The following is a 24,552-nucleotide window of genomic DNA, read 5'->3' as shown; positions in this document are numbered from 1 at the left end:
CCACCAAGTGTTTAACTGCTCTCACCTAACAAATCCACTAAGTGTTTAAGTGCTCAAACCTAACCCATTATGATTTGTTTAAAGGCCAAATAGTGTTGCTTGGAAGCCTATAAATAGAGGCAAAAACAAAGACACATACATTGCTTCATCCATTTCCATCTTCTTTGTCTCTCCATTTCCTTTCCATTTTCCTTTCCACCCTCTAGAGCAAGCCACGAGTTCAAGCAAGGCCAAGGGAGAAGAAGAATTGCCGTGAGCATCATCCTCCATCATCATCCTTGAAGCTTGCTTTCGAGATTCAAGAGACTACATCCTCAATTCGTTCATCTCATCTCCATCTCACGGTGTAATATGATTCTCCTTTGTAACCTTTGCTTTGATTTCGTTGGTTTTGTTCTAGTTGACATATATGTATGAACAAAGTATTATTTCTGGAATTTTTATGATTAATTGATCTTTTTAGATTCATATCATTGTTCTTCGAGAGTTGCTTATGTGGGTTTGCTTAATTAAATTTGCGTTATAGATATCCTTTGTGTATTAATCTTATTTGGGTCGACACTTATAGGGTTTATGCATAATTGTTGCTAGGTTTAAGAACATGAAATCGACTTTTCGTTTTGTGTAAACTTGAATCAAAGTAGTAAATGATTTGTACAAAGATCAAATTTAATTAACGAGGATTGCAATTAGGTGGACTTTTCCATACTAAGTTGTACACTTGAGTTGATAGCCTTTCTCTATGTGTAATGCATTAAACATATTATGATTAACTAGCTTTCTAGTGCTTGAATGCATGTTTGATAGGATTGATCTAGGTGCTTTCGCTTAGGTTAATTAGCATTGAAAAGTAAAATATGGGAAATTGTTTGCTTTTAACGTTTCACATGATCAACTCCTTTCTCATGACTTAGATTAACAATATTAGGGTTTGAATCAATTTTAATCATATGTTTCGATTTTGATCTTTGTTCTCTCATTCCATTCATATTTTTATGTTTTTGCATTTTAATTATTTTGTTAACTTAGTTTTATTTTCGAAAATCCAAAAACAAAATCCCCTTTTTTTTCGTAAATAATGTTTATAGTTGTGAATATATTTGTGAATATTATACTTTGTTTTAATTTTAATTGTTTAATTGTTTGACAATGACAGGTGTACCCTCAATCCCCGGAATAGAACGATCCCTACTTACTTATATTACTAACGACATTTCAGGGTTAAATTATGCGCTTGCTTTCAGCGCATCATAGGCTACGGGTTTGGCAAAGATTTTTGGTAAGAATCTATCCATGCAACCTTGTTTTCGAGTTTTTGGTTGAGATGTTGATGTTGGACGGATTTGTAGGTGAAGAAGGCCAAGGAGAAGGATTAGGACGTGATTTTTGAAGAGGAAAGGGTAAGGAATGGGTTTTGGACAAACCCTAGAATTTTTGGAATTTATTTGGTTGATTTGGTTTATGTTGAGCTATTGTTATTGTTGGAAAAATTGTGAAATTAGAGATTTGCGGATGGTGAAATTAGTAGGATTTTATTAGCATAATTTTCATAGTGTTGGAATTTTGTTGCGGAAGGTTTGGTGATTATTGTTGTGTAGTTTTGGCCAAAAGAAAAAGAAAAGGAAGAAGAAAAGAAATGGATTTGTTTTTGGAAGAAAAGGAAAATAAAGAAAATGGTAAAAATTGGATTAAAGGAGGTTTTACGGTGGTAAAGTGGTAAAAAAGTGAATAAGGTGAAAGTAAAGGTAAATTCGGTAAAAAGGAGGTAAAAATAAAAGTGAAAGTGTGGAGGTAAAAGTTATGGTAAAAGTGAAAATGTGAAAAAGGAGAAGTAAATGGGTAGAAGTAAAAGTAAAACTTTATTTATAATTATTTATTTATTTATTTTTAATAAATAAGAATTATTTACTTATTTATTTTTAATAAATAATAAATAATGGTAAATAAAGGATTACTTGGTCAAAAGTCAGAAGTCAAAGTCAAAAAGTCAAAAGTCAACTCCGAGAGTTGACCATGGTTGACCGATCTCGTAAAACGTGAGGATCGACTCAACTTTGGTCGCTCGGATTGGCGAAAGTTTAGCGGAGCGATAAGGACGTTTTCCTTTTTAAGAAAGAAGTTAGTTTCCCAAATTGGTAAAGGTTGAAAGAAATAATCAATGTCCTCATTGAAATAAAAAGGATTAGTATGCGCGATTACTTTAAAGTTTATCATGATGTTTACCTGGATACTTACTTACAAACTAAGTAATGGTTCAGGAAACACGATCGTTAAGGAAGCTTAAGCGGAAAGCATCAGAGTGTGGAGTACGCCAGCATTTTCCAGGTAGGGTGAGCTGTCCCTTCCTTGTTAGAGGCTTTTCGATATATGTGGAATGCTCTAGTATAATATTATGTTGCCTGCAAGTATGTTTTTGGTTGTTCATTAGTCGATGCCTCGTGATACGTGTGTTTTCAAAACTGATAATTGTTGATTGCGAAAACCGAGGGTAGACTTGCATGTTGAGATACTGTACCCTTTTGTATATTTGTGTTTGTGACATGAAAGTGAATGAGGCCTATATGCGTAGATTCCTAGGGATCTTACGGTGTCGATAACCGTGAACCTCCGGAGGGGGCTGTGCTCCTATGTTTGTCATGGAAAGGTAAATACAGACATTGAACCAGTCATAGGAGACTCAGAGCCAGGAAATAGACACTTTCGCTACTTGTAGTCACAAGGACTACAGAGTAGTTGGCTGGTTCTCGAATTCAGGACGAACCAGGTCGGTCACCGATTTATTTTGGTTTAGTCGGCAGGTAAGTATCTCAGAGCTCCAAATTGTGTGAAGCATGCTGCATATGATTTCCTGAAACGAAACAACTGTGATTGTTTTTGTTTGCATTTGTTTTACTTGATTTTACAAATGCGCGCAACCTATATTCTAGTAGCTATGTTTTACCTATTAGATTTCAAACCTAACTAAGGTTGGGTCGGCCCCTATTGGGCTAGCGAGGACGAAATGCTCACCCCTACATTTCAGGTTACAACGAGGTCGTTTCGGACGATTTGGATTAGAAGTAGGTCGTTGGCCGAGTCCGTGTGTTGTTGTTCCTGCTGCTTGAAGTTCTTCCCATTTGGTACTCTATCGATTTACTAGCTTCTCTTTCCTTGTTGAACTCTGTGAGGTCCGCCTACCTGAGAGCGCACCTCACCCCTTGTTTTATTGTTATTGTTGAACTCCTTTCATTACAGTTATGATGTAAGCCCTAAGGCATCACAGTGCACTTGCCCACTTTATTTTGTTGCTTTTCCAGACTTGTTGATTTAAATGTTGGGTTGTTGACTTAAAGTCCTTTCTTAAAAGTTTTCTTGGTCTCCTATTTTCTAAAAATTGTGTTTTCAAAAGGCCTTGTAGTATTAAGTTGGTAGGTCTACGTCTACTACGTATCGAGCTCCTATTGGCTTAATATTACGGTGTTGTGGTATACCCATTCGGGTCGCCACACATCTGTTTTTTTTTTTGGCCAAATCATTTGAAACACATCTACCTAGCTAAAGTATGATGGAGCCACAAGATTGCAAATTTGCAACTCCTTGGAAAGCAAATACATAAAACATCTATAAGAATAGTGATTCACACACACTTGGATAGATAGACATTTTTTTTTTTTAATAAATTGTACTAACTGTGGAAGGAAAATCAACTTTGTGTGCCTTATCAAAGTATGATTAGTTTCATGGTTGTAATAGAAGAGAAGGTTCTAGAATTCCTAGTCCTACTCGGATTAGTTTTCCTTGTAACATTAGAACATGTACTTTGTAATCCCTATATATAGGGCTCCTATTCTCAATAATGAAATGCAATTATCTCATTAATCTCTCTCGAATTCTCTTTTACTTAAACATGTTATTAGCACTAGTTCTAACCACAAAACAAAAACCAAAAACCGGAAAATTTTCTTCATCACCACTGCACCTGGCCCGCTCTAGCCCGACCACCTGCTGCCCCCTGCAGCGCCTGCCGCACACCTGCGGCCACCTACCGCGCTTGCTACTTCCCGTCTGCGCTCCCGTGCGCCTGCAGCCCTGCACCGCTACCCTGCTGCCCCTGCAGCTTTGCGGCAACACAGCTAGCACTGCTAGCCTTCAGACCACTTGCCTCCGCGCCCCAAGGAACCATCCCCGACCTCCTTACCTTCGGCAGCCCACGCAAACAACCATCGTCGTAGCTGCTATACATCACCGAGCCCACCTAGTCCTCACAATTCGACCTACATCACCTCCAAGTACAAGACTTCAAGGTTTCAAGCTTCAAATTAACCAAGTAAGTATTTATAATTAAAGTCCCCGCTTTCCGTACTTTAATTTCTCCTTCTTTTTCTTCGAAGACTTAGAACCTCCCTTCTTCTTCATTCCACCTTTCTTATAACGTGGGTTCGATTTTTGAAAAGCGGAATCGTGGGGATTCACGCTATTAACGAACTAAGAGCGTTCGTAAGACTTCGGACTAAGAGCGTCCGCAAGCATCGATTTATGACCATATTAAACATCATTGTTTCGGTCTAATCCAATTATTCTTGGAAATCGATTTCTTGGTAATATAGCTCGGAAATCTTATTGTTTATTAGTTGTCGTGGAAGTTTTAATTTCGAAACTAATATATTTCTTCTTCTTATTTCAGAATGTCGAAGCCGAAGCTTGACTTTCCTATACTGGACTCAACTGGCTCGAAATATCATAGTTGGGTCACGGATGTTGAGAACCACCTCACTTCAAAAGGGATCCTTCATGTAATTCAGGCACCAAACCCTGAGCTCCTTTTTGAGGTACGACTATAAATAATGCCACTGCCCTCATCTTGATGAGACGCCACATGGATAAATCACTCCGATTGGAGTACATGGCAATTAAGGATGCTTGAGAATTATGGGTTACACTAGAAGAGCATTTTGGCAATGTCAACGACTCCCTTCTGCCCAACTTGAAAGTTCAATGCAGCAATCTATGATTCGCCGACTTCAAGTGTGTAGCTGAATTTAATTCAGAAGCTCTACGCCTCAAAACCATGTTGGGGTTCTGTGGACAACCTGCCATGGAGCAAGTGCTAATTGAGAAAACTCTCTCCACCTTCCCCGTCTCAGCAATATTGGTATCAAAGCAATATCAAACTGAATACAATACTGGACGGATCATGAGGTTTCATCAGCTAATTAATGTTGTATCTGTAGCTGAAAAACATGATAATATCCTTGTGAAGCATTATAATTCAAGGCTTGTCGGAACTAAGAGCGTTCAAGAGGAAAATTATAATAATTCACCCAAAGGAGAGCGCAAGGAGCGGAACCCTAAAAATAAGGGACACAACGGATGTTTTGGTCCATATAACCGCCCTACAAAGGAAGAAAACTGTCAGAATGAAGGATGGACACGTGGCAATACATGGCAACATGGGAGACGTGGCTGTGGGGCTCCAGGACGTGGTGGAGCCACCTAAGGCCGTGGGAATGGTGCCAATTCTTCTAGGGGACGCCACCCAAGTGCAAACAATGCACCTTAATTAAAGGGAGGCAATCACAATGACGTATGTCATCGATGTGGATCAAGTGAGCATTGGTTCAAGCAATGCGATCAAGTGAGCATTGGTTCAAGCAATGCAATGCAAACAATCAATTAGCTGCGCACTACAAGGCATATAGAGACTTTAGAGAGCATGAAGCCTATCTTGCCGAAGAAGAAGAAGATGGTGATGATGCCAATGTCAATCTCACCATAGCGGACTTCAAATCTGATAAGGAATTGCACAAGGATGCTACAAATTTTAATTAGTATAGTCCTTTATTTTTCCAAGAATTATGAAATGACAATTATGCCTTGAATCAATAAAATAACTTATTGTATTAACTCTTTCCCTCTAGGCATACTCAAGAGTAATTGTGATGTCTAGGAAAGGTTTGAACTGAGAGAACGGTTTTAAAAGTGAGCAATGCTCCACCAAAATCTCGCCTTACCTTACCTGGTCATAACCAAATTGAAATTACCAAACGGATTGAGTGACTACGGTTTGTCTACGATTTGATTTTTCATTTTGGATTAGATTTTGGTCACGAAACTTTGATGTAATCATTGGCTATTATTAATAAAGTCTCGATTTATTTTATTCAATGTCTTAGACATATTTTAATTTCGAACTTTATTATTTTTCAGTATGTTTCCCGGAGAGCTACAATGCCTCGTGGATAGTGCAACTACACATACCATCCTTCGAAATAGGCAACTATTTTTAAGTATGACGTCTTCTTGATCTTCTGTGACTACGATGGCTGGATCATCTAAATTGATTCATGGTAGAGGACCAGCCCAATTTACGTTGCCAAATGGCACAACTTTAAATGTCACCAAAGCTCTTTATGCTCCTAGGGCAGGAAAAACCCTATTGACTTTAAAGATATAAGAGCCAATGGTTTTCATGTGGAAACACATTGTGAGAATGGACAAGAGTTCTTTTGCATCACCTCTAATGACTACAGACATAAAAGAGTTTTAGAGAAACTTATGTGTCGATCTAGTGGGTTGTATGCAACTACTATTCGAATAATTGAATCCAATCATGTTATAGAGATGATTTATGGGATTCCAGCACATATACCCTTTGGTATGACTATTTGGGACATCTAGGTCGTGATATGATGATTTGTATATTGAAGACTTCATACGGACATCCATTTTTCAGAACGAAAAGAAGTAAAACTTGGATTTTGGACCTCGAAAGAGCCCATGTGCCTCACGGCGCCATTCACCCCCAAAATCTGCCATCCTTGGTAGGTGCCGCCGTCCCCCTGCTGCCCAAAGGTGGCTTTGACGCCACCACAGCTCTTTTGTCTCCAAATCCTACTTCTAAAGTCAATTGTGACTTCGTGGCTCAACCAAAATCCTCATTGGTTGCTTCTAAAGCCTATTATTTGTTCTGCAAAGCCTGCTCTTTAGTAAAATTAGGATCGAGACCATCCTATGCAAAGGAAACTAAAGAAAACATACCATTCTTGCAAAGAATCCAAGGTGATATTTGTGGACCTATTCAACCACCATGCGGACCATTTATATATTTTATGGTGTTGGTTGATGCATCAACGCGCTGGTCACATGTCATGCTATTGTCCACAAGGAATGCTGCATTTACTAAACTCCTAGCACAAATTATTAAGTTAATGGCTCACCACCCTGATCATCCTATTAAGTCTATAAGATTAGACAACGCTAAGGAGTTTACATAAAAAACTTTTGATGATTGTTGCATGTTTATTGGGATTGAAATTGAACATCCGGTTCCTCATGTTCACACCCAAAATGGTCTCTCAGAAGTCGCCATTAAATGACTACAAATGATCGCTAGAGCATTGGTAATGCGCATCAATCTCCCTATTTCGGCTTGGGGCTATGCAATATTGCATGCAGCTGTGCTTATTCGTCTACGACCCACTACCAATCAACCTTTTTCTGCATCCCAGATGGTGACTGGGTATGAGCCTGATGTCTCACACTTACGCATATTTGGGTGTGCAGTTTATGTGCCAATTGCGCCGCTACAGAGCACCAAAATGAGTCCTCGAAGACGATTAGGCATTTATGTTGGATATGATTCTCCAACCATTGTCCGCTACTTAGAACCCTTGATAGGTAATGTCTTTACCGTTAGATTCTCCGATTGTCACTTGGATGAGACAGTCTTCTCGTTGTTAGGGGGTGATAAGAACATAAATGTTCAACAGGAACTATAGGAATTGTCGTGGTATGTCCCCTCTCACCTTGATCCCTGAACCGCACAGTCTGAAATTGAAGTACGGAGAATTCTCGATCTTCAGAACTTAGCAGAATGAATGCCTGATGCGTTTTCTAATATCGTTAAAGTGATGAGATTACACATACCTACTGCAAACATGCCTGCAAGAATTGATGTCCCTAATATTAGAGGACATGAAGCCATCTCAAGGATACATGAGCATGGCGCCAACGTCTCCACCCTTGTGACGTTGTGGCTAGGCCCACGGCCCATGCTAGGAAGTGCGGGAGGCCCATAGATTCAATGGATTCTTGCTCAAGAAAGAAAGCGAGTTTGGCACAAAATAATCCATTAATCATCGATGTAAATAATCCATCTCATGTGGATATTCCAGATTATGGTTATGTCCAAGAGACATCATTGGGGGACGCTTCAATGTCATAACCAATTCCAGAGAATAGAGAGATCTCCATGAATTACACTAGTGTACATGAGATGATGGATAGAAATTCTATGGCTATTGATGATGCATTTTCATATCATGTTGCAAAAGGAATTATAGAATATGATGATGTCAAACCTCGCTCTGTCGAAGAATGTCAACGATGAGCGGATTGGCTTAAATGGAAAGATGCGATCCAGGCTGAATTAGATTTACTAGCAAAGAGATAGGTATTTGGGCCTATAACGCAGACACCCCCAGATGTAAAGCTTTTTTCCATAAATAGGTCTTTGTTAGAAAGCATAATGAGAAAAATGAGGTGATTAGATATAAAGCCCATCTCGTAGCGCAAAGTTTCTCTCAACGCCCTGGAATCAACTACGAGGAGACGTATTCTCCAGTAATTATAACGTTCTGAAACCTTGTCAGTTTGGTAGTTTTCAAAAAACTTAACATGCAGCTTATGGATGTGGTTACAGCATATCTCTATGGGGATCTAGATTCATAGATATATATGAAGGTTCCAGATGGACTTCAATTACCCAAATCAGGTGACTCTAAACCACGGAGCGCGTTTTTAATAAGATTAAAAAGCTCACTATATGGATTAAAACAATCCGGACGGATGTGGTATAACCGTCTAAGTGACTACTTGATTAGGAATTGATATATTAACAATGAAATATGCCCATGCGTGTTCATTAAAGAACAAGTTTCGGATTTGCAATCATAACAGTTTATGTCGATGACATAAACCTAATTGGAACTAGAGGTGGCAAACGGGCTGCTAAGCACGAGCATGGCAAGGCCCAAGCAAGCCCGTTAGTGGCCCGGCACCACCCGAGCACGTTAGAATAAAGGGTCGGTTTGGGACTAGGAATATTGGCCCATTGGCCCAGCCCGACACGACATATTGTGGGCCGATCCATTACAAACAAAAAATTTCATTTTTTTTTTAAATATTAGAAAACTACAATTAGACCTCTTTATTTAAAATCTCATGATAATTCCACCAATGCTATTTCTAGGCCTCATCAAAAAGCCCGCGGATCAAGTGGGCCGATGGAGGCCTGCAGGACTTTTGGCCCGGCCCGGCCCGTCAAAAAACTAGCAAAAGTCCGCCTTGGTGGGCCGATGGAGGCCCGCAAAAAAGCCCGCAAAAACCCAGCCCGGCCCATAGGCCAGGCCCGCCAAAAGCCCGCCAGGCCTGGCCCGTAAAAGCCCTCTAGGCCCGGCCCGTAAAAGCCCGCAAAATATTATCTATATATATGTGTGTGTGTGTGTGTGTGTGTTTTTTATATATATATATATATTAATATATATGTATGTGTGTGTGTGTGTTATATATATAGATATATCTATGTATGTGTGTGTGTGTTTATAAATATATATATATATAGACACATATAGATATATATTTGTGTGTGTGTTTATATAGATATATATATATATATATATATCAATATATCATATATGTGTGTGCGTGTTTATATATATATATATATATATATATATATAGAGATATATATGTGTGTGTGTGTGTGTTTTTATATATATATATATGTGTGTGTGTGTGTTTATATATATATATATAGAGAGAGAGAGAGAGAGATATATATATATATATCATATGTGTGTGTGTGTGTGTGTGTTTATATATATATATATTAATATATATGTGTGTGTATATATATATAGAGAGAGAGATATATATATATATATATATATATATATATATATATGTGTGTGTGTGTGTGTGTGTGGAAGTTCTTATACTATTATACTTTTATATTTATATTGTGCATATATATATTATACATATCGGTTAACCAATCCGATCGGATTCGAAAATATGGTGAAATTGGCTAAATTTTTTACCACACTCATAATTTATTGTAATAAACTAATCCAACAGTCGGTTTTTCCATTTTCTTTGAATTGATAGGGGTTGCTCTTTGGAGTGTATGATATATAAATATAGGTTTACAAGAGTAACTACGTTTGACCTAGTTGATCGAATTCGAAACGAGAACCAAATTGGCTGGATTTTCTACAACCACCATAAAACATTACAATCTCTCCATCGAGCGGTTGGTTTCTCCGAATTCATTTTCTACTTCATGGTTGCTTTAGAATGAACCTAAACAATTTAAATGCAATGTATAAGTCATACAACTATAGGAATAAAATTGGTATAGACCAATGTGTTTGTAATTAATTTTTATTTTTTTATCTTATGTCCACGCACATCCATTGATGGAATATATACAAACGTGATGTGAAAAAATAAGCACGTTTCGCGGTTGTCAAGGCATCGGTCAACCAATAAAACATATAAGTGACTACGGTTGACCAATCCGATCGGATTCGAAAATATGGTGAAATTGGCTAAATTTTTTACCACACTCATAATTTATTGTAATAAACTCATCCAACGGTCGGTTTTTCCATTTTCTTTGAATTGATAGGGGTTGCTCTTTGGAGTGTATGATATATAAATATAGGTTTATATGAGTAACTACGTTTGATCTAGTTGATCGAATTCGAAACGATAACCAAATTGGCTGGATTTTCTACAATCACCATAAAACATTACAATCTCTCCATCGAGCGGTTGGTTTCGCCGAATTCATTTTCTACTTCATGGTTGGTTTAGAATGAACCTAAACAATTTAAATGCAATGTATAAGTCATACAACCTTAGGAATAAAATTGGTACAGACCAATGTGTTTGTAATTAATTTTTTTTTTTTTATCTTATGTCCACGCACATCCATTGATGGAATATATACAAACGTGTTGTGAAAAAATAAGCACGTTTCGCGGTTGTCACGGCATCGGTCAACCAATAAAACATATAAGTGACTACGGTTGACCAATCCGATCGGATTCGAAATATGGTGAAATTGGCTAAATTTTTTACCACACTCATAATTTATTGTAATAAACTCATCCAACAGTCGGTTTTTCCATTTTATTTGAATTGATAGGGGTTGCTCTTTGGAGCGTATGATATATAAATATAGGTTTATAAGAGTAACTACGTTTGACCTAGTTGATCGAATTCGAAACGTGAACTAAATTGGCTGGATTTTCTACAACCACCATAAAACATTACAATCTCTCCATCAAGCGGTTGGAGAGATTTGTCAATTTCTTTTATTTCCCTTTCTCTCTCCTCCCTTTCTTTTATTTCCCTTTTCTTTTATTTCCCTTTTCTTTTTCTCGTCCTCTTCCTCTCACATGTGGCCACATGACCCTTATCTTTCTCTTCTTCCCCTTTCACGGCTAGCCACACAAATCCCATTCTAATTTTTCCATTTCTTTTTCTTCTCCCACACACACACACACACACATATAAGCCCTCATCTTTCTCTTCTTCCCCTTTCACAACTAGCCACACAAATCCCATTCCAATTATCCCATTTCTTTTTCCTGCACCACCAAAAACACAGACGCAGCTCTTTGGGCTGCTCTCTTTCCTCTCCTTCTCCACCATTTTTCCTATTCTTTTTATATTTTCGTTTGGAGATTTAAATGATTTACTCACCCAAAGCTTCAAAGATTCATTAAAGACTACAACCTCTACTAGATTCAAGATTTGGATATTTTGTGGGAGTTGTAATTCAAGGGTAGTCATGTTAGCTTCCTAGCTAATTATGACTATCTTTGTTTTCTCCTACACTTCTATACTCTTTTCTCTTTGAATTTTGTATTTTTGATGTTCATAATTATAGGTTGTGAGTAATTTCCTTGTTGGGGGTTAGGGTTGTGTGCCATAATCCAAATTTGATGTAATTGATGCTTAATTTAATTAATATATGGAATTTGTTAATTATTGGATGCTTGTGTTTTGTGATAATTGATTAGAATGCATGCATGCTTAGGAATTGTCAACTGTTGGGTCTGTGTTTTAATAAGTCTAGATTAAAATTTAGGGGATGACATCCTTAGATTTTAGAGCTAGAACCCCGATTTAATATTCGTGGGAAGTACAAGCATGGTTTACTACATGATTAGCTTGATCGTAATTATGGTGAGCTTAGTTGCCTAATTCCTCGAACTCTAGGCTTCTTGATGTGAATTAGTGACCCTTAAACCAGCTCTAATTCTTGTCGAGTGAGTTCCTACGGCCCTTGAATCGGAGTAGGAATACAATGAAAGGGAATTTCGGCCCTTGAACCTTGAAAAGCCTTGGGTATGGCTTCTACCATCTTTAATAAATTGCACGTAAATCAAATTAGCATCGAGAGCATTGAATTAAGGTTAGGAATCATCCTTAACTACCAATCCCATATTTATATCATTTCTTACTTTGCTTTCTTTATCTAATTTAGTTGTTAGTTAAAGTTTTCATTTAAATTCATGCACTTTAGTTATTAGAAATTCAAATGACTATTTTCGGTGACAATTTCTATCTCTTTGTAAATAACCACCACTAGGTCTTAGTTTTGATTAGGCTTTGGTGAGAAGCAAAGCCGAGCATTGTTAAGGTTTGGTGTCTTAGAGTAGCATTTTTTTTTTGTGTGCTAAGTGTCTTTATTTCCGATTATCCTAAGATTGTGGGTTAGGGGCTGTGGTACGATAACTTTGGGCATAATATTTCCCTATCTTGACAATGATACGTACGCTTGCGTAAATGTGAATCAAGTCAATAATGAAATACAATTCTCTCATCAATGTCTCTCGAATTCTCTTTTACTTAAACACTAACAAGGATTAGACGATATTAGCTCCTTTGTAGCAGTATAAAAGGGCATTCACACAACCCCAAATGAGACCGTTATAACCGGGAGCCCACCTCTGTTCTTTGCTAGACATTTATTAAACCAAACAAACATACACACATAGGAGGGGGACCAGATCAAAACCTCTCTAAAAGGTGAGATAAAACATTAAAACCCACACAATACCAAATAAGAGTAGCACAATGATGAAGCCAAAACCGAAAAAGTGTAACAAAGCAAAGAAATACGAACAAGTCTGAACTAAGAGAAGCGATAATTAACTTGTTGGGACTTGTTGTGCTTATTACAAGTTAAACAAATCTTTCGGCGTCATGATCATCTGAGGGGGATAGGATTTGCAATCAAAGAGATCAAACGATCCTTAGTCACCCCAATTGAGTTTCCAATACCATCCCCGTGCTCAAAAATGCAGTGAGCAGTACGAGCCATATTCAGACACGTGTTTACAATAGATTTTGGTATGCTAGGTTTGGCACTCTCTTGGTTCATTTTCTTCCATGAATAGCTGATTAAACCCTTTATGTAATCCTGTGCTTCTTCTTCCGATACGCCTTTTTCTTCCATGTAGCACTGAATGGATTTCGCGACATCACCTCTCTCACCCTCAGCCTTTTAAGCAATTGAAAAAAAAAAAAAAAAAAGTTCAGACTGTCATGTTTGATAAGATAGTCTCCACTTATTATATTATAAGAGACTATGTACATACATTTGAAACATTATTTTAGATGGAATTTAATTCAAATTTGTTATCAGATTGACAGTATTGTATGTATGCCACATAATAAATTGATATTACGCCAATCTGATATATACCTTGGAAGTGCCCAAATCATCGCTGAGTCGAGTCATGAGAGATGCCCAATATACCAGCTGAGAGCCATGGTTATAGGACTCAAGTGAAGCTTCTGTTAGTTGGGATCCTTGCGTTAACAAATAAGCATGGAGCATTGCTCCAGGGCCACCCACTGAAGTCCATGCATTCTTTAAATACTCTTCCAGAGTTGGTGTGTATCGGCCGTAGAACCACCTTGCTTCCACCATATAGGCTGTACAAAGATTAACCCACTGCATGCCGAAAACCGTAAAAAATGGGTCAATTTTGCTTATTGATTAGTTTATGAAATTAACCTTTTGAATGTGGTTTAACTATAGGAGTTAGATAATTACCTCGTTCTTAATATAAGGGAGGGTGTTTAAACCATTATTTGTGAATATATTATCAGCCAATTCATTGCCAAACTCGAGCATGGCAATATAGATTGGCTTCATGTACTCGGGAAGTTCCTCCTTTGCTTCCATATTCCATCTGCATTGAAAACACCAGAGACAAGAGAGAAGCCTTCAGAAATCATGAAAAGTGACGTTAAGGCCCGTGATTAGTATGAGATCATCGATCTCACTTCTTAACTAGACTCTCAAGTTACTAAACAACTTACTGAATTACTGCATCTGTAAAGCACTCAAGCTCATCCAGGAATCCATATACATCATACATGTCATCAATGACTGTTAATATGCACACAAACTTGGTGAGGCCTATCCTGCATTCTGAGAATTGGGGCTCGTGACAAATCCCCATTGACCACAAGTAGTTCTCCATCAGTCTGTCCCTTGAGAAACTTGCCTTCGATTTAAAATCCAACTCTCTCCACCACCTGTACATACGTGAAATTATTAAATTATTTGCTACGCGACAATGTTATTCAGTGTTTTTTTTTTTTTTTTTTTTTTTTTTTTTTTTTTTTTTTTTTTTTTCAGCTTCTCCTCCGACTCAGCAAAGCCACTCCTCGCCGGACTCTGCCATTGAACTGAGCGAATGGACTATCAGGACAACGTGAATCACGCAAGGAAGCTCTCCTTGCATCGGTGATGGCCTGCGGGTTTCGATGAAATGGAACGAGAAACGGTCAGAACATAGCTTACCACAGTCAGGTCAGTTTTCAGAAATTCTTGATTCAATTTCGTATTCTATTATTTGATGATCACAAGAACTCTAGTTGCATTCCCGGCGTGCGCATAAGCTAGTGTAGATGGTGACCGGATGAAATTTATTTTTCTTGGATGTTTTTCGTGTTCCCTGCAATTGCAACGAATGACATTTGTACTGCTGGAAGCATTGGGAAAACTATATATTTGAGTATTCAAGCATCTGATGGCTGTTTGCCCCTGGGCATTCTTGGGAGGCGTGGACACGGCCTCTGCGTCTCCTCCAACAGCCCCAAAATCACGCACTTTTGCATCCATCCTCGCTAACTCAACAGAGGCTGATATATCTCTCAGCCAACTTCCACCTCCGGTCGTTCGTGGGGATAAAATTTATGTCAAGATCAATGAATCCTTATATCAAGAGCAATTAAAGCAATTCAAAACCAATCTTATTGGTCGTCTTCTTCTTCGTAAGGGTTCTAAACCTCTTAAGGCTGATGCCCTAAAAGGGTTGCTTGCTGCTCTCTGGCAGCCCTCAAAGTCATGGCGTCTTGTACCTCTCGGTAAAGGCTACTTTGACATTCATTTTGCCACTGAAGAGGATCTCCGTAGGGTATGGAGTGGAGGTACTTGTACTCTTCCTGATGGAATTTTTCGCCTAACTCAGTGGAAACCGGACTTTGTACCTGGAGATACATTTCCTCAAACTCATGCCCAAATTTGGGTTAGGATCTATGGGCTGAGTCAAGATTATTGGCACCAACAACATCTCATGGAAATCGCTCGGGGTGTCGGAACTCCATTGCAAATTGATAAAGCCACAAGGGAAAGGCAATTCGGGTATTTTGCTCGAGTCTTGATTGATGTGGATCTTGCAGGTGACTTACCACCTTCTTTGATGGTGGAGCGGGAAACTCATTGTTTTCCGATTGAAGTGGTCTATGAGAATGTGTGTACTCATTGTGGGAAGGTTGGCCACATGGTTGATCAATGCAGGTTCTTGAAGAGCTCTAACAATGAGCATAATGCTCAAGAACATAAGGTTGCTAAAAAAACTTCTCGCATTGGGCGTCAAGAGTATCGTCCCAAGACGGCTGTAAACAAGGTTTCTGACCAAAATTTGAACACTACCCCTCAGGTGCAACACTCCCCGGAGGTTGCAAACAATGATCAGATTACTAAATTTGTAGAAGATGTTCTCACTGAGGCCGTTGACCAGGAACTGGATTGTATTGCTGATCTGGTCATTAATGAACCCATAGTCAACAGGAAGCCTGAAAGTTGTAAAGGCAGCATGTCTCCTCTGATCAATAAGAATAAGTTTACCATCCTTGCAAGCAAGGAAACTGAAGCAGTGGTTGACACTATTCCTAATGAATTTGCTCCAGTTGTTGGAACAACTAGTTTGGAGGACCCTACGGTTCACATTACTGATGGAGATGATGAAGTTGACAGTGATAATGATTTGTGTGATGAAGAGGTGAACTCCAATATGGAGCAAAAGACATACAGTGCCCAACCAACCAACCCCCTCTCTTCACATAGTGGTCAGAGTTGGCATGATAGGGTGGAAGAGGAAAGTCTGTTTGATCTGGTTGATTTACCTGCGGGTGCTCCCCCGGGATTTGAACATGTTGCAACTTTAGCCAAGGATGTCGCATTAATTACTGGTCAAGGAGTTAATGAAAATACTGAAAATGGTTTCACTCCGGTTATCTCTAAGTCTCAACAGAAAAAACAAAGACGACAAGCTACTCTAGCTCTTGATCGTGAAACTCCTTATCCAAAGAGGGACAGAAGAAAGAATAAAAAGTACAATCAATGAAGGTCCTTTATTGGAATATTAGGGGAATAGGAAACAATGACTCCCAATCCGAGCTTTCTAATATTTGCCATATTCACAAACCTGATCTTGTTTGCATTGCTGAGCCAAAGATTAAGTTCACCTCAATCTCAGCAGTTTTTTGGTCTTCTTTGAATTTGGATCTTGTTGCAACTAATGACTGTGGAGCGGCTCTTCCAAATCTTTGGCTGTTGAAGGGTTCTCATATTCCTAATCCGGTGATTATTTCCAACTCCGAACAGCAGGTTACAATACAGGTTCCTTTTGACAATGATCCCAGTCAACTTTCTTTTGTATATGCTTCTACCTCTTATATCAAACGCAGGGATTTATGGCAAGATCTTAATGCTCTTCGTCCTCAAACGTCTATCCCATGGATGGTAATCGGGGACTTCAACGCTGTGTTAGGAGCCCATGAAAAATCAGGAGGCCCATCTCCCTCTCGCCTCTCCTGTGCAGATTTTCAAAGTATGTCAGATACTTGTGATTTTGTTCATCTAGATACTTCCGGTTTGTTCTTTACTTGGTCAAATGGTTGGAGCACCCGTGGACATGTTGAGCTTCGTTTGGACAGATGTCTTTGTGATACCACTTGGTTTGAAGCTTGGCCTTTTACTAGTTGTGTTGCTCTTCCCCGCGTTGCTTCTGATCATTCTCCTTTGATTTTCTCTGCTTCAAATCTCTCCCCAAGTGGTCCCAAGCCTTTCAAGTTTCAGTCTATGTGGTTGCAGCATCCAAATTTTCATGCAGTAGTGTCTAATTGTTGGAATTCCTTTCAACTTTGTGGCTGCCCAATGTTTGTTACTTTGCAGAAATTAAAGGCTTTGAAACATTGTTTGCGTGATTGGAACAAAGCGGTTTTCGGTAATGTCCATCAAAAGGTTGCTACTGCTCGTGAAAATTTAGTCAACATTCAACAAGATATCGCGACCCGTGGCATGACTGATCAAAGGTTTGAGGATGAGATTGCTGCAAAGTCTGCAGTCTTAGTTGCTCTGAGGATGCAAGAAACTTATTGGAAAGATAGAGCTCGGGTTAAGTGGTTTACTGATGGGGATCGAAGTACATCTTTTTTCCATACTTACGCCAAGGTTCGTGCAGCCAAAAGTCAAATGTCTTCTATCCGTGTGGGGGAGAGGATACTTACTGACCCTTCAGACATTGCAGCACATACTGTGGATTTTTATCAGAATCTCTATGATATTTCCTCCCCTTCTACAAATGTGGATGAGGTTTGTTCAGTTATTCCATCTCTTGTGACTGACGATGAAAATGTGGTGCTATCTGCAATTCCTACATCAGAGGAAATTAGAAGTGCAGTCTTTTCTATGGATGGTTCTAGTGCTCCAGGGCCTGATGGTTTTTCAGGGTCTTTTTATCAAGCTTGTTGGGATATTGTTGGTTCTGATGTGGTGGCATGTGTTCGTCAATTTTTTCTTCAAAACTGGATCCTCCCCAACATGAATTGCAATTTTTTAGTTCTCATTCCAAAAGTCCCAAATGCTCAGCTTATTACTCAGTTTCGCCCAATTGCCTTAGCCAATTTTCTCTTCAAGATTATACCTAAGATTTTGGCTTCTCGCTTGGGGTCTATTGCTACACGTATAATTTCTCCTCAGCAATCAGCTTTTCTGCCTGGTAGGCGAATTAATCATTGTATTGGTATGGTTTCGGAATGCTTTAACCTATTGGACCGAAAGGCTTATGGTGGAAATGTGGGAATCAAAGTGGATATAGCAAAGGCGTTTGACACTCTAAACTGGGATTTTCTGCTCCGAGTTTTAAGTAATTTTGGGTTCTCTCCCACTTTCACTAGTTGGATCAGCTCTATTCTTCACTCAGCAAGACTATCTCTTTTAATCAATGGCTCTCCTCAAGGTTTCTTTACGTGTTCTCGTGGTGTTAGACAAGGAGATCCCCTTTCTCCTCTTCTATTCTGTCTTGCTGAGGAGGCTCTTAGCCGGGGCCTTCACTTACTTCTCCAAACCCGTCAATTGAAGCCAATATCTTTTCCCAGGAAATGCACTGCACCGTCTCATGTGTTATATGCAGATGATCTCATGGTGTTTTGCCGTGGGGACAAAAACTCTCTTAAACGGCTGCGTGGGTTTTTTGACCGTTATAGTGCAGCTTCAGGGCAATTCATTAATGCGGAGAAAAGCACTTTCTATCTTGGAGCTAGGTCTCGTCACAGGAAAGGTACAGTTCAACGTATATTGGGATTTCATGCAGGGCGCCTACCTTTTATTTATCTGGGAGTTCCTATTTTTTGTGGAAAACCCCGCAGCTGCCATCTCCAAGCTATTGCCGATAGAGCTAAGTCAAGGTTAATGGGTTGGCAGGGGAGGCTTCTTTCTATGGCTGGACGCACTCAACTTGTGCAATCTGTTTTTCAAAGTATGCTTCTTCATAGCTTTTCAGTGTATCATTGGCCTGCATACCTTGTGAAGAAGTTATCTACATGGGCGCGTAATTTTATATGGTCTGGAAATATTGAGACTCGGAAAATTGTCACTGTTACTTGGACTCAAGTTTGTGCTCCGAAAAAAGAGGGCGGGGTGGGTATTCGTGACCTGGCAACTCTTAATTCGGCAGCTGTTTTAAGGTTTGCATGGAACTCTTTCACTTCTTTGAACCAATGGGGTGATTATATGCGAACTCGTTATCCTATATTATCTAGTTCCAAAGTGAGCTACCGCAAATCCTCAATCTGGTCAGGTTTCCGCTCTATTGCTCTTCATATCACCCACAATTGTCGTTGGATTATTGGAGATGGTCGTTCAGTGTCATTTTGGAAAGATAAATGGCTTCAAGATCCAATTTTGGATATGTTGGGTTTTTTCGACTGGTCAGGATTCAGTGATCTACGTGTGGCTGATTTCATCTCTGATCATTCTTGGCAGTTTCCCTCTTTTTTCCTAGATACCTTTCCAGACTTGTACAGGAAAATTTCTGATATCTGTCTCCCTTTAGACACTGAACCTGATATGCTCATTTGGGAGTCTACAGCTTCTGGAGAGTTATCCTTCACTGATTCTTATAACTTGCTTAGACGACATTTTATTTCGAGAGACTGGGCTTCTACTATTTGGCATTCTTTCATTCCTCCACGATTTTCTTTCTTGGCTTGGAGGATTCTCTTAGATCGCTTGCCCACTGATGATCGGCTGAAAAGAGGTGGGATTCCGATAGTGTCCATCTGCCAATTATGCAACAGTTCGGCAGAGTCAGCTTTACACTTATTTTTACACTGCCCTTTCTCCCAACATCTCTGGGGATGGCTGGCAACTCAGTTTGGAACCTCATTTCCTGCTTATGACTCTCTGTTGGACTTTTGGGCTGGCTTTTGTCACAAGGGTTTTTCCCCTCAGCTTTATAATTTGTGGTTGGCAGCTGGTTTGCTTACTTTCATGGAAATTTGGAAGGCGCGAAATAGACTCAGGTTTGATAATCGTTCCCCTACTTTTTCTACACTGTGTTGTTCAATTATGGCATGGATTCGGCAATTCGGTTCTCTTGTTCCTGGTTACTATAAAGGCGTCCTGGATTCCCGCCTTCTTTCTTCCCTTGGGGTGTGCCCCAAGCCTCGTAAAGCGCCCAAGATTCAACGCGTCCTATGGCATCCCCCCCTCCCTCCTTGGGTTAAAGTTAACACTGATGGTCTGGCGAAAGGTAATCCTGGTCCTGCAGCTTGTGGAGGAGTTTTTCGCGATGCTTCTGGGGTTTATTTAGGGAGTTTTTGCCAACCTCTGGGTTGCAATTCTTCCTTTTATGCTGAACTTTATGCTGTTATTGTGTCTATTGAAGTTGCTTTCACTAGAGGTTGGACTACTTTGTGGTTGGAAAGTGATTCTACTAGTGTTTTAGCATCTCTCTCCTCCAACTCTTTCTCTCCTCCATGGGACTTGAGAGTTAGATGGCAAAACTGCTTGAAGAACATTCAGCAAATGCAATTTCGTAGAACTCATATTTTTAGGGAAGGGAATGCAGCTGCAGATAAGATGGCAAACTTAGGTGTTTCAAAACACTCTTTTACCTGGTATCCTAGCCCTCCTGCAGAGCTTCACAGGTACTTGCAGGCGGATTTTTTGGGACTCCCAAGTTATCGCTTCACAGGTTGCTGAGATGATTATGTTCGTCTGCCTTTATTGCCCGCTCCTTCTCAGAGGCTTTTATTCCCAGGAGGTCGTGCGCAAAGTTAGCTTCATATGCATCTACATGCAGGCGCAACCACAATTCTGGCATATTTCGTGTGTCCAGTTTTCACTTATGTGGCTGGTTTTTTCTTTTTGTAGATTTGTTCATGAGGGGGAAGTTTCCCTCTCTTTTATTTCGTGGTTAATTGTGTTTTATCTCTTGGACGATGTATTATTCTTCTTTATTTTAATAAATTGAGTTGGGGGACGGGCGGTGGGTTCCCAGAGTGGGGCAGACCCTTCACCTTCGGGTTTGAGGGTGGGACTTTGTGCCCTACATTGTCTGTCTCCGAGGAACTAATATCGCCTAATCCCTTTCTCCTTAAAAAAAAAAAAAAAAAAAAAAAAAAAAAAAAAAAAAAAAAATGTTATTTGCTAAACATCAAATCTGGCACCACAAATTAAAACAAGAGTCAACTAATAGTCATTCTGGCAGCAGAAGTTCTATAACATATTTCCATGTAATTATATGATGCATATCTTGCCTAGAGAGCTCTTTTATCTCAATTTGATATACTGATTGAACAAGATTATAGTCCAATTTAGCCAACTCCAGCAGTGCCAGGTTCTTAGAGTCGTCCCTTTGGTAGATATCGATGAAGTTCAGAGCTTCTATCCTAGGCATCCTCCAGTGTACAGGGGTTTTCAGTGATTGCTCTACTTGCTTCAGTAGATTATCGTCGTTCAATATTGTTGACATGGATTGTTTCAAATTTTTTGAACTAAATCTCTTAGCTTCCTCTAGAACATCTTCTCCTGGCATTCCAAGGTGTGAGGCTTCATTCAAACTCAAAAGTCCCTCCACACCGTTGCTTAAGCTATCTTTGAAGCTTCCTTCTCCACTTCTAAACTTGTTAAACAAATCTGTTGAGTTTCAAAATAGCATTTCAGATATCTGCAAAACAGGGCATTGCCGACATGTACATATGGTATGTAAATTACCTGAGCTTACTGATATACCATTTTCTCTTAGTATTTGAAATTGCAAGGCTGCTGTATGAAGATCATTTGTGGTACTAAGGGTACTAGTGGAAGAAATCAGAGTGACCAGAGCTGCTTGGATCTCCTTTCGGAAGTGGTATGCTACTCCCAACCGCTGCACCGAGGATATAAGCTTCAGAATGGAGCAAGCATCATCTTTAGTACTGGATGCGACTAAGGCTTTGGCTACATTCTGCTTTAGACCCTCCCACCGTGTGGCATGTGATTCATACTGCATCAAATTGACAAAACATTAATTAATAATTAAGCACATATTACGTGAAGGTAATAGGAGGTTGTTGCATACAGAAGAGTAGTGGATTGATAACACTTTCTGAGTAGACCGAGTACTGTAACTGTGAACCCAAGTAATATACATTGCAAGAAAAGAAAACGTACAGTGTAGTGAGTGGTGAAGGAATCGATGAGGTCGGGACCCCAAATGGTAGGATGGTATTGAGCTAATCGGCGTTGAGCTGCAGGAGGATGATCAATGACCTTTGATGATGATGAGTTTGAGACAATGGCTTGTCCTCTTCTTGTCTGATACGCTTGTACTAGCAGTGCTGGAACTAGCATTCTTGGATGACTAGTTCTTGTGAGCTTTGTGAGCAAGACTGAGGGAGAGGAGGAGGAGGAGGAGGAGAATACAAGATTCATCGCTACTTTCGATTTAGAATTGATTTGGAAAGCAATAGAGTCGTCTACCTGCTTTTATACAAGTTACATTTGGTTTTATATAAATATATAATTATAACCTTTTTTAAGTGTGGGAATATAGTTTGTTAATATTGAATGTTCATCATCTAACCTGAATTAGAGCCATAGAGAAGCATATATGATCTTCGGAAAGATTTCATATGGATGAGAATAAATATTAGTATACGTCGTTTTACACGTTTTGCAATGAACTGTGTGAAATCGTTACTATGACCTTTAATCAGAATACGTCTTCACATGTTCAACGACATTCAATATAATTAGGGTGGGGTTTCTTGAATGGGAGCGGCTGGAATACGCCCAACGTACTCTGCGCCCTCGTGGGACCAGACTCTGTGGGCTATTCCTGTCCACATGTTTTGAGAATGAAGGTCACAGAAGTAATTCCCTAGATAACGACCGTTATCAGTAAAAAATACTCCGTTACGGTGAACAATCGCCCACAAGAAGACAGAGCGGAGAAGGAACCACATGTACAAGTGTCCAACCCATTTTCGATTTCTCAGGGTACTGAGAATCAATCCTCTGCTTTCAAGTTTGATTGTTTGAACCTTTATGCAGAATAAATACAGTGGAGAATTGGAGATATAAAGATAGAGAGCTTCAGCCATAGCCAATTCCTCTGTAATCAATCAGCAACTTCTCAAACCCACAAGCCCAGTTTCAAAAGCAATTCTCTCTTTCTGGGTCCAAACAAGGATCGCCATTGAAGCCTTTCAGGTGTTTGAGATGCTCCAGTGACTCTGCTTTGAAACAAAACTGTGTTGCAAACAAAGGAGGAGACCAAAAAAGGCAAAAGATTCCATTTTTCTTGAAAACCCAGATACATGGGGTGTCCCTAGCAGCCAAAAAGAAGAGTGGCATTTTTGTTGATTGATGGTGTGGGAGATGTGCCAATTCCAAAGTGGGATTTAAGACTCTCTTCAGGCGGCCAAAATTTGGATGCCATAGCATCGGCTGGAGTTAATGGTCTCATGGACTCTGTTGAAGTTGGTCTGGGTTGTAGAAGTGACGCAGCTCTATTTATCTTCATTGCAAAAAGTAGTGAACAAGGACTCAAAGAAACCCATTGACCAAAACATGTGGGAAGTTCAATCGGATTTGTACTCCTCGACTCGCCTGAACATCAGGAGGAATTTCCGGTAAAATATTCACTGCTCGGTTTAGTTAAATGAAGGAAAGTTAAAACATCCACAGGCATTGACGTGATGGTGAGGGTACGTTGTTTTTGTGGTGGCTTTCCCAGGTTCGAGCCACGTATCAGTTGTTTTGTTTGGGTAATTGGGTTTGGCTTTTCGGCAAAGTGTAATTTATTTATTTTTTTATCTGCAAAAAGTGCCATTAATTTTGTTTGTTTAACTGATTTGTTTTTCTTTTTTACCAGATTTTGTAAAAATTATAATAAACTAACACTACTTAAACTATACTAAAATGCGTAATTATTATTATAATAAAAAAGCATGCATGTTAATTTCAATAGTGGAGATGAACGTTTTAGAGAAGGAAAAAAAAAAAAAAGACTAAAGAAATAGAGTGTCGCCGGATTACATTCCGTGCGGCGCCATAGTAGGAAAGTTGCACTATTTGTTATAATGTTTCTCCTTTGTAGAGTTATCTTCTCCTATGTCTACTAATGTGGTTTAACTTATTTATTAGTTATATGACTTATATCAAAAAGTATACATTCCATGAGGAACCATGTTGAGGAATAGACTTTACCAAAATCGACCATTGGATGTTATCGTGATAAGAAGAAAGGATTATGGTCAAAATTTCAGCTATTTTTGTCATTGTTTGGGTCTCGATCTACTAGGTCAACCATAAATCATAAATACCACATAAAACTAATATGCTTGTAACCGCTTATTCGCAACTTATTTTTTCGATCTGTTAGCTCTGACGCTCTCGTGGCTATGAGTTATATCAATTAACATAAA

General features: G+C 39.3%; 1 protein-coding gene and 1 long non-coding RNA gene across 2 annotated transcripts; one reads left to right on the top strand and one right to left on the bottom strand.

The window, feature by feature from the left end:
- The first annotated feature begins 304 nt into the window (after positions 1 to 304).
- LOC112184132 lies at positions 305 to 3,398 on the top strand. The gene is made up of 5 exons (XR_002930013.2): positions 305 to 346; positions 1,157 to 1,279; positions 1,350 to 1,400; positions 2,259 to 2,325; positions 3,023 to 3,398. It is a non-coding gene; the product is annotated as an uncharacterized LOC112184132 (long non-coding RNA).
- A 9,787-nt stretch (positions 3,399 to 13,185) lies between these two features.
- LOC112185604 (probable terpene synthase 9) lies at positions 13,186 to 22,690 on the bottom strand. Its single transcript, XM_024323870.2, has 7 exons — positions 22,295 to 22,690; positions 21,857 to 22,127; positions 21,400 to 21,778; positions 14,386 to 14,604; positions 14,117 to 14,255; positions 13,763 to 14,014; positions 13,186 to 13,558 (listed from the first exon to the last, which is right to left on the bottom strand). The coding sequence occupies exons 1-7, from the start codon at positions 22,553 to 22,555 to the stop codon at positions 13,265 to 13,267; spliced, it is 1,815 nt and encodes a 604-aa protein (XP_024179638.1). The 5' UTR covers positions 22,556 to 22,690; the 3' UTR covers positions 13,186 to 13,264.
- Between the last annotated feature and the right edge of the window lie 1,862 nt (positions 22,691 to 24,552).

The sequence above is a fragment of the Rosa chinensis genome, chromosome 2 (genome assembly GCF_002994745.2).
Source record: "Rosa chinensis cultivar Old Blush chromosome 2, RchiOBHm-V2, whole genome shotgun sequence".
NCBI lineage: Eukaryota > Viridiplantae > Streptophyta > Magnoliopsida > Rosales > Rosaceae > Rosa > Rosa chinensis.
The sequence above is the reverse complement of the archived record's forward strand: the minus strand, read 5'-3'. Positions and strand labels throughout refer to the sequence as shown.

Bases quoted from the DNA above. Each gene is read 5' to 3' on its own strand.
- LOC112185604 (XM_024323870.2), bottom strand. From the start codon at position 22,555: ATGAATCTTGTATTCTCCTCCTCCTCCTCCTCCTCTCCCTCAGTCTTG. The intron at 14,015-14,116 runs GTAATTATCTAA...TTCGGCATGCAG, and splicing joins TCCCTTATATTAAGAACGAG to TGGGTTAATCTTTGTACAGC. The intron at 13,559-13,762 runs GTATATATCAGA...ATTGCTTAAAAG, and splicing joins ATGATTTGGGCACTTCCAAG to GCTGAGGGTGAGAGAGGTGA.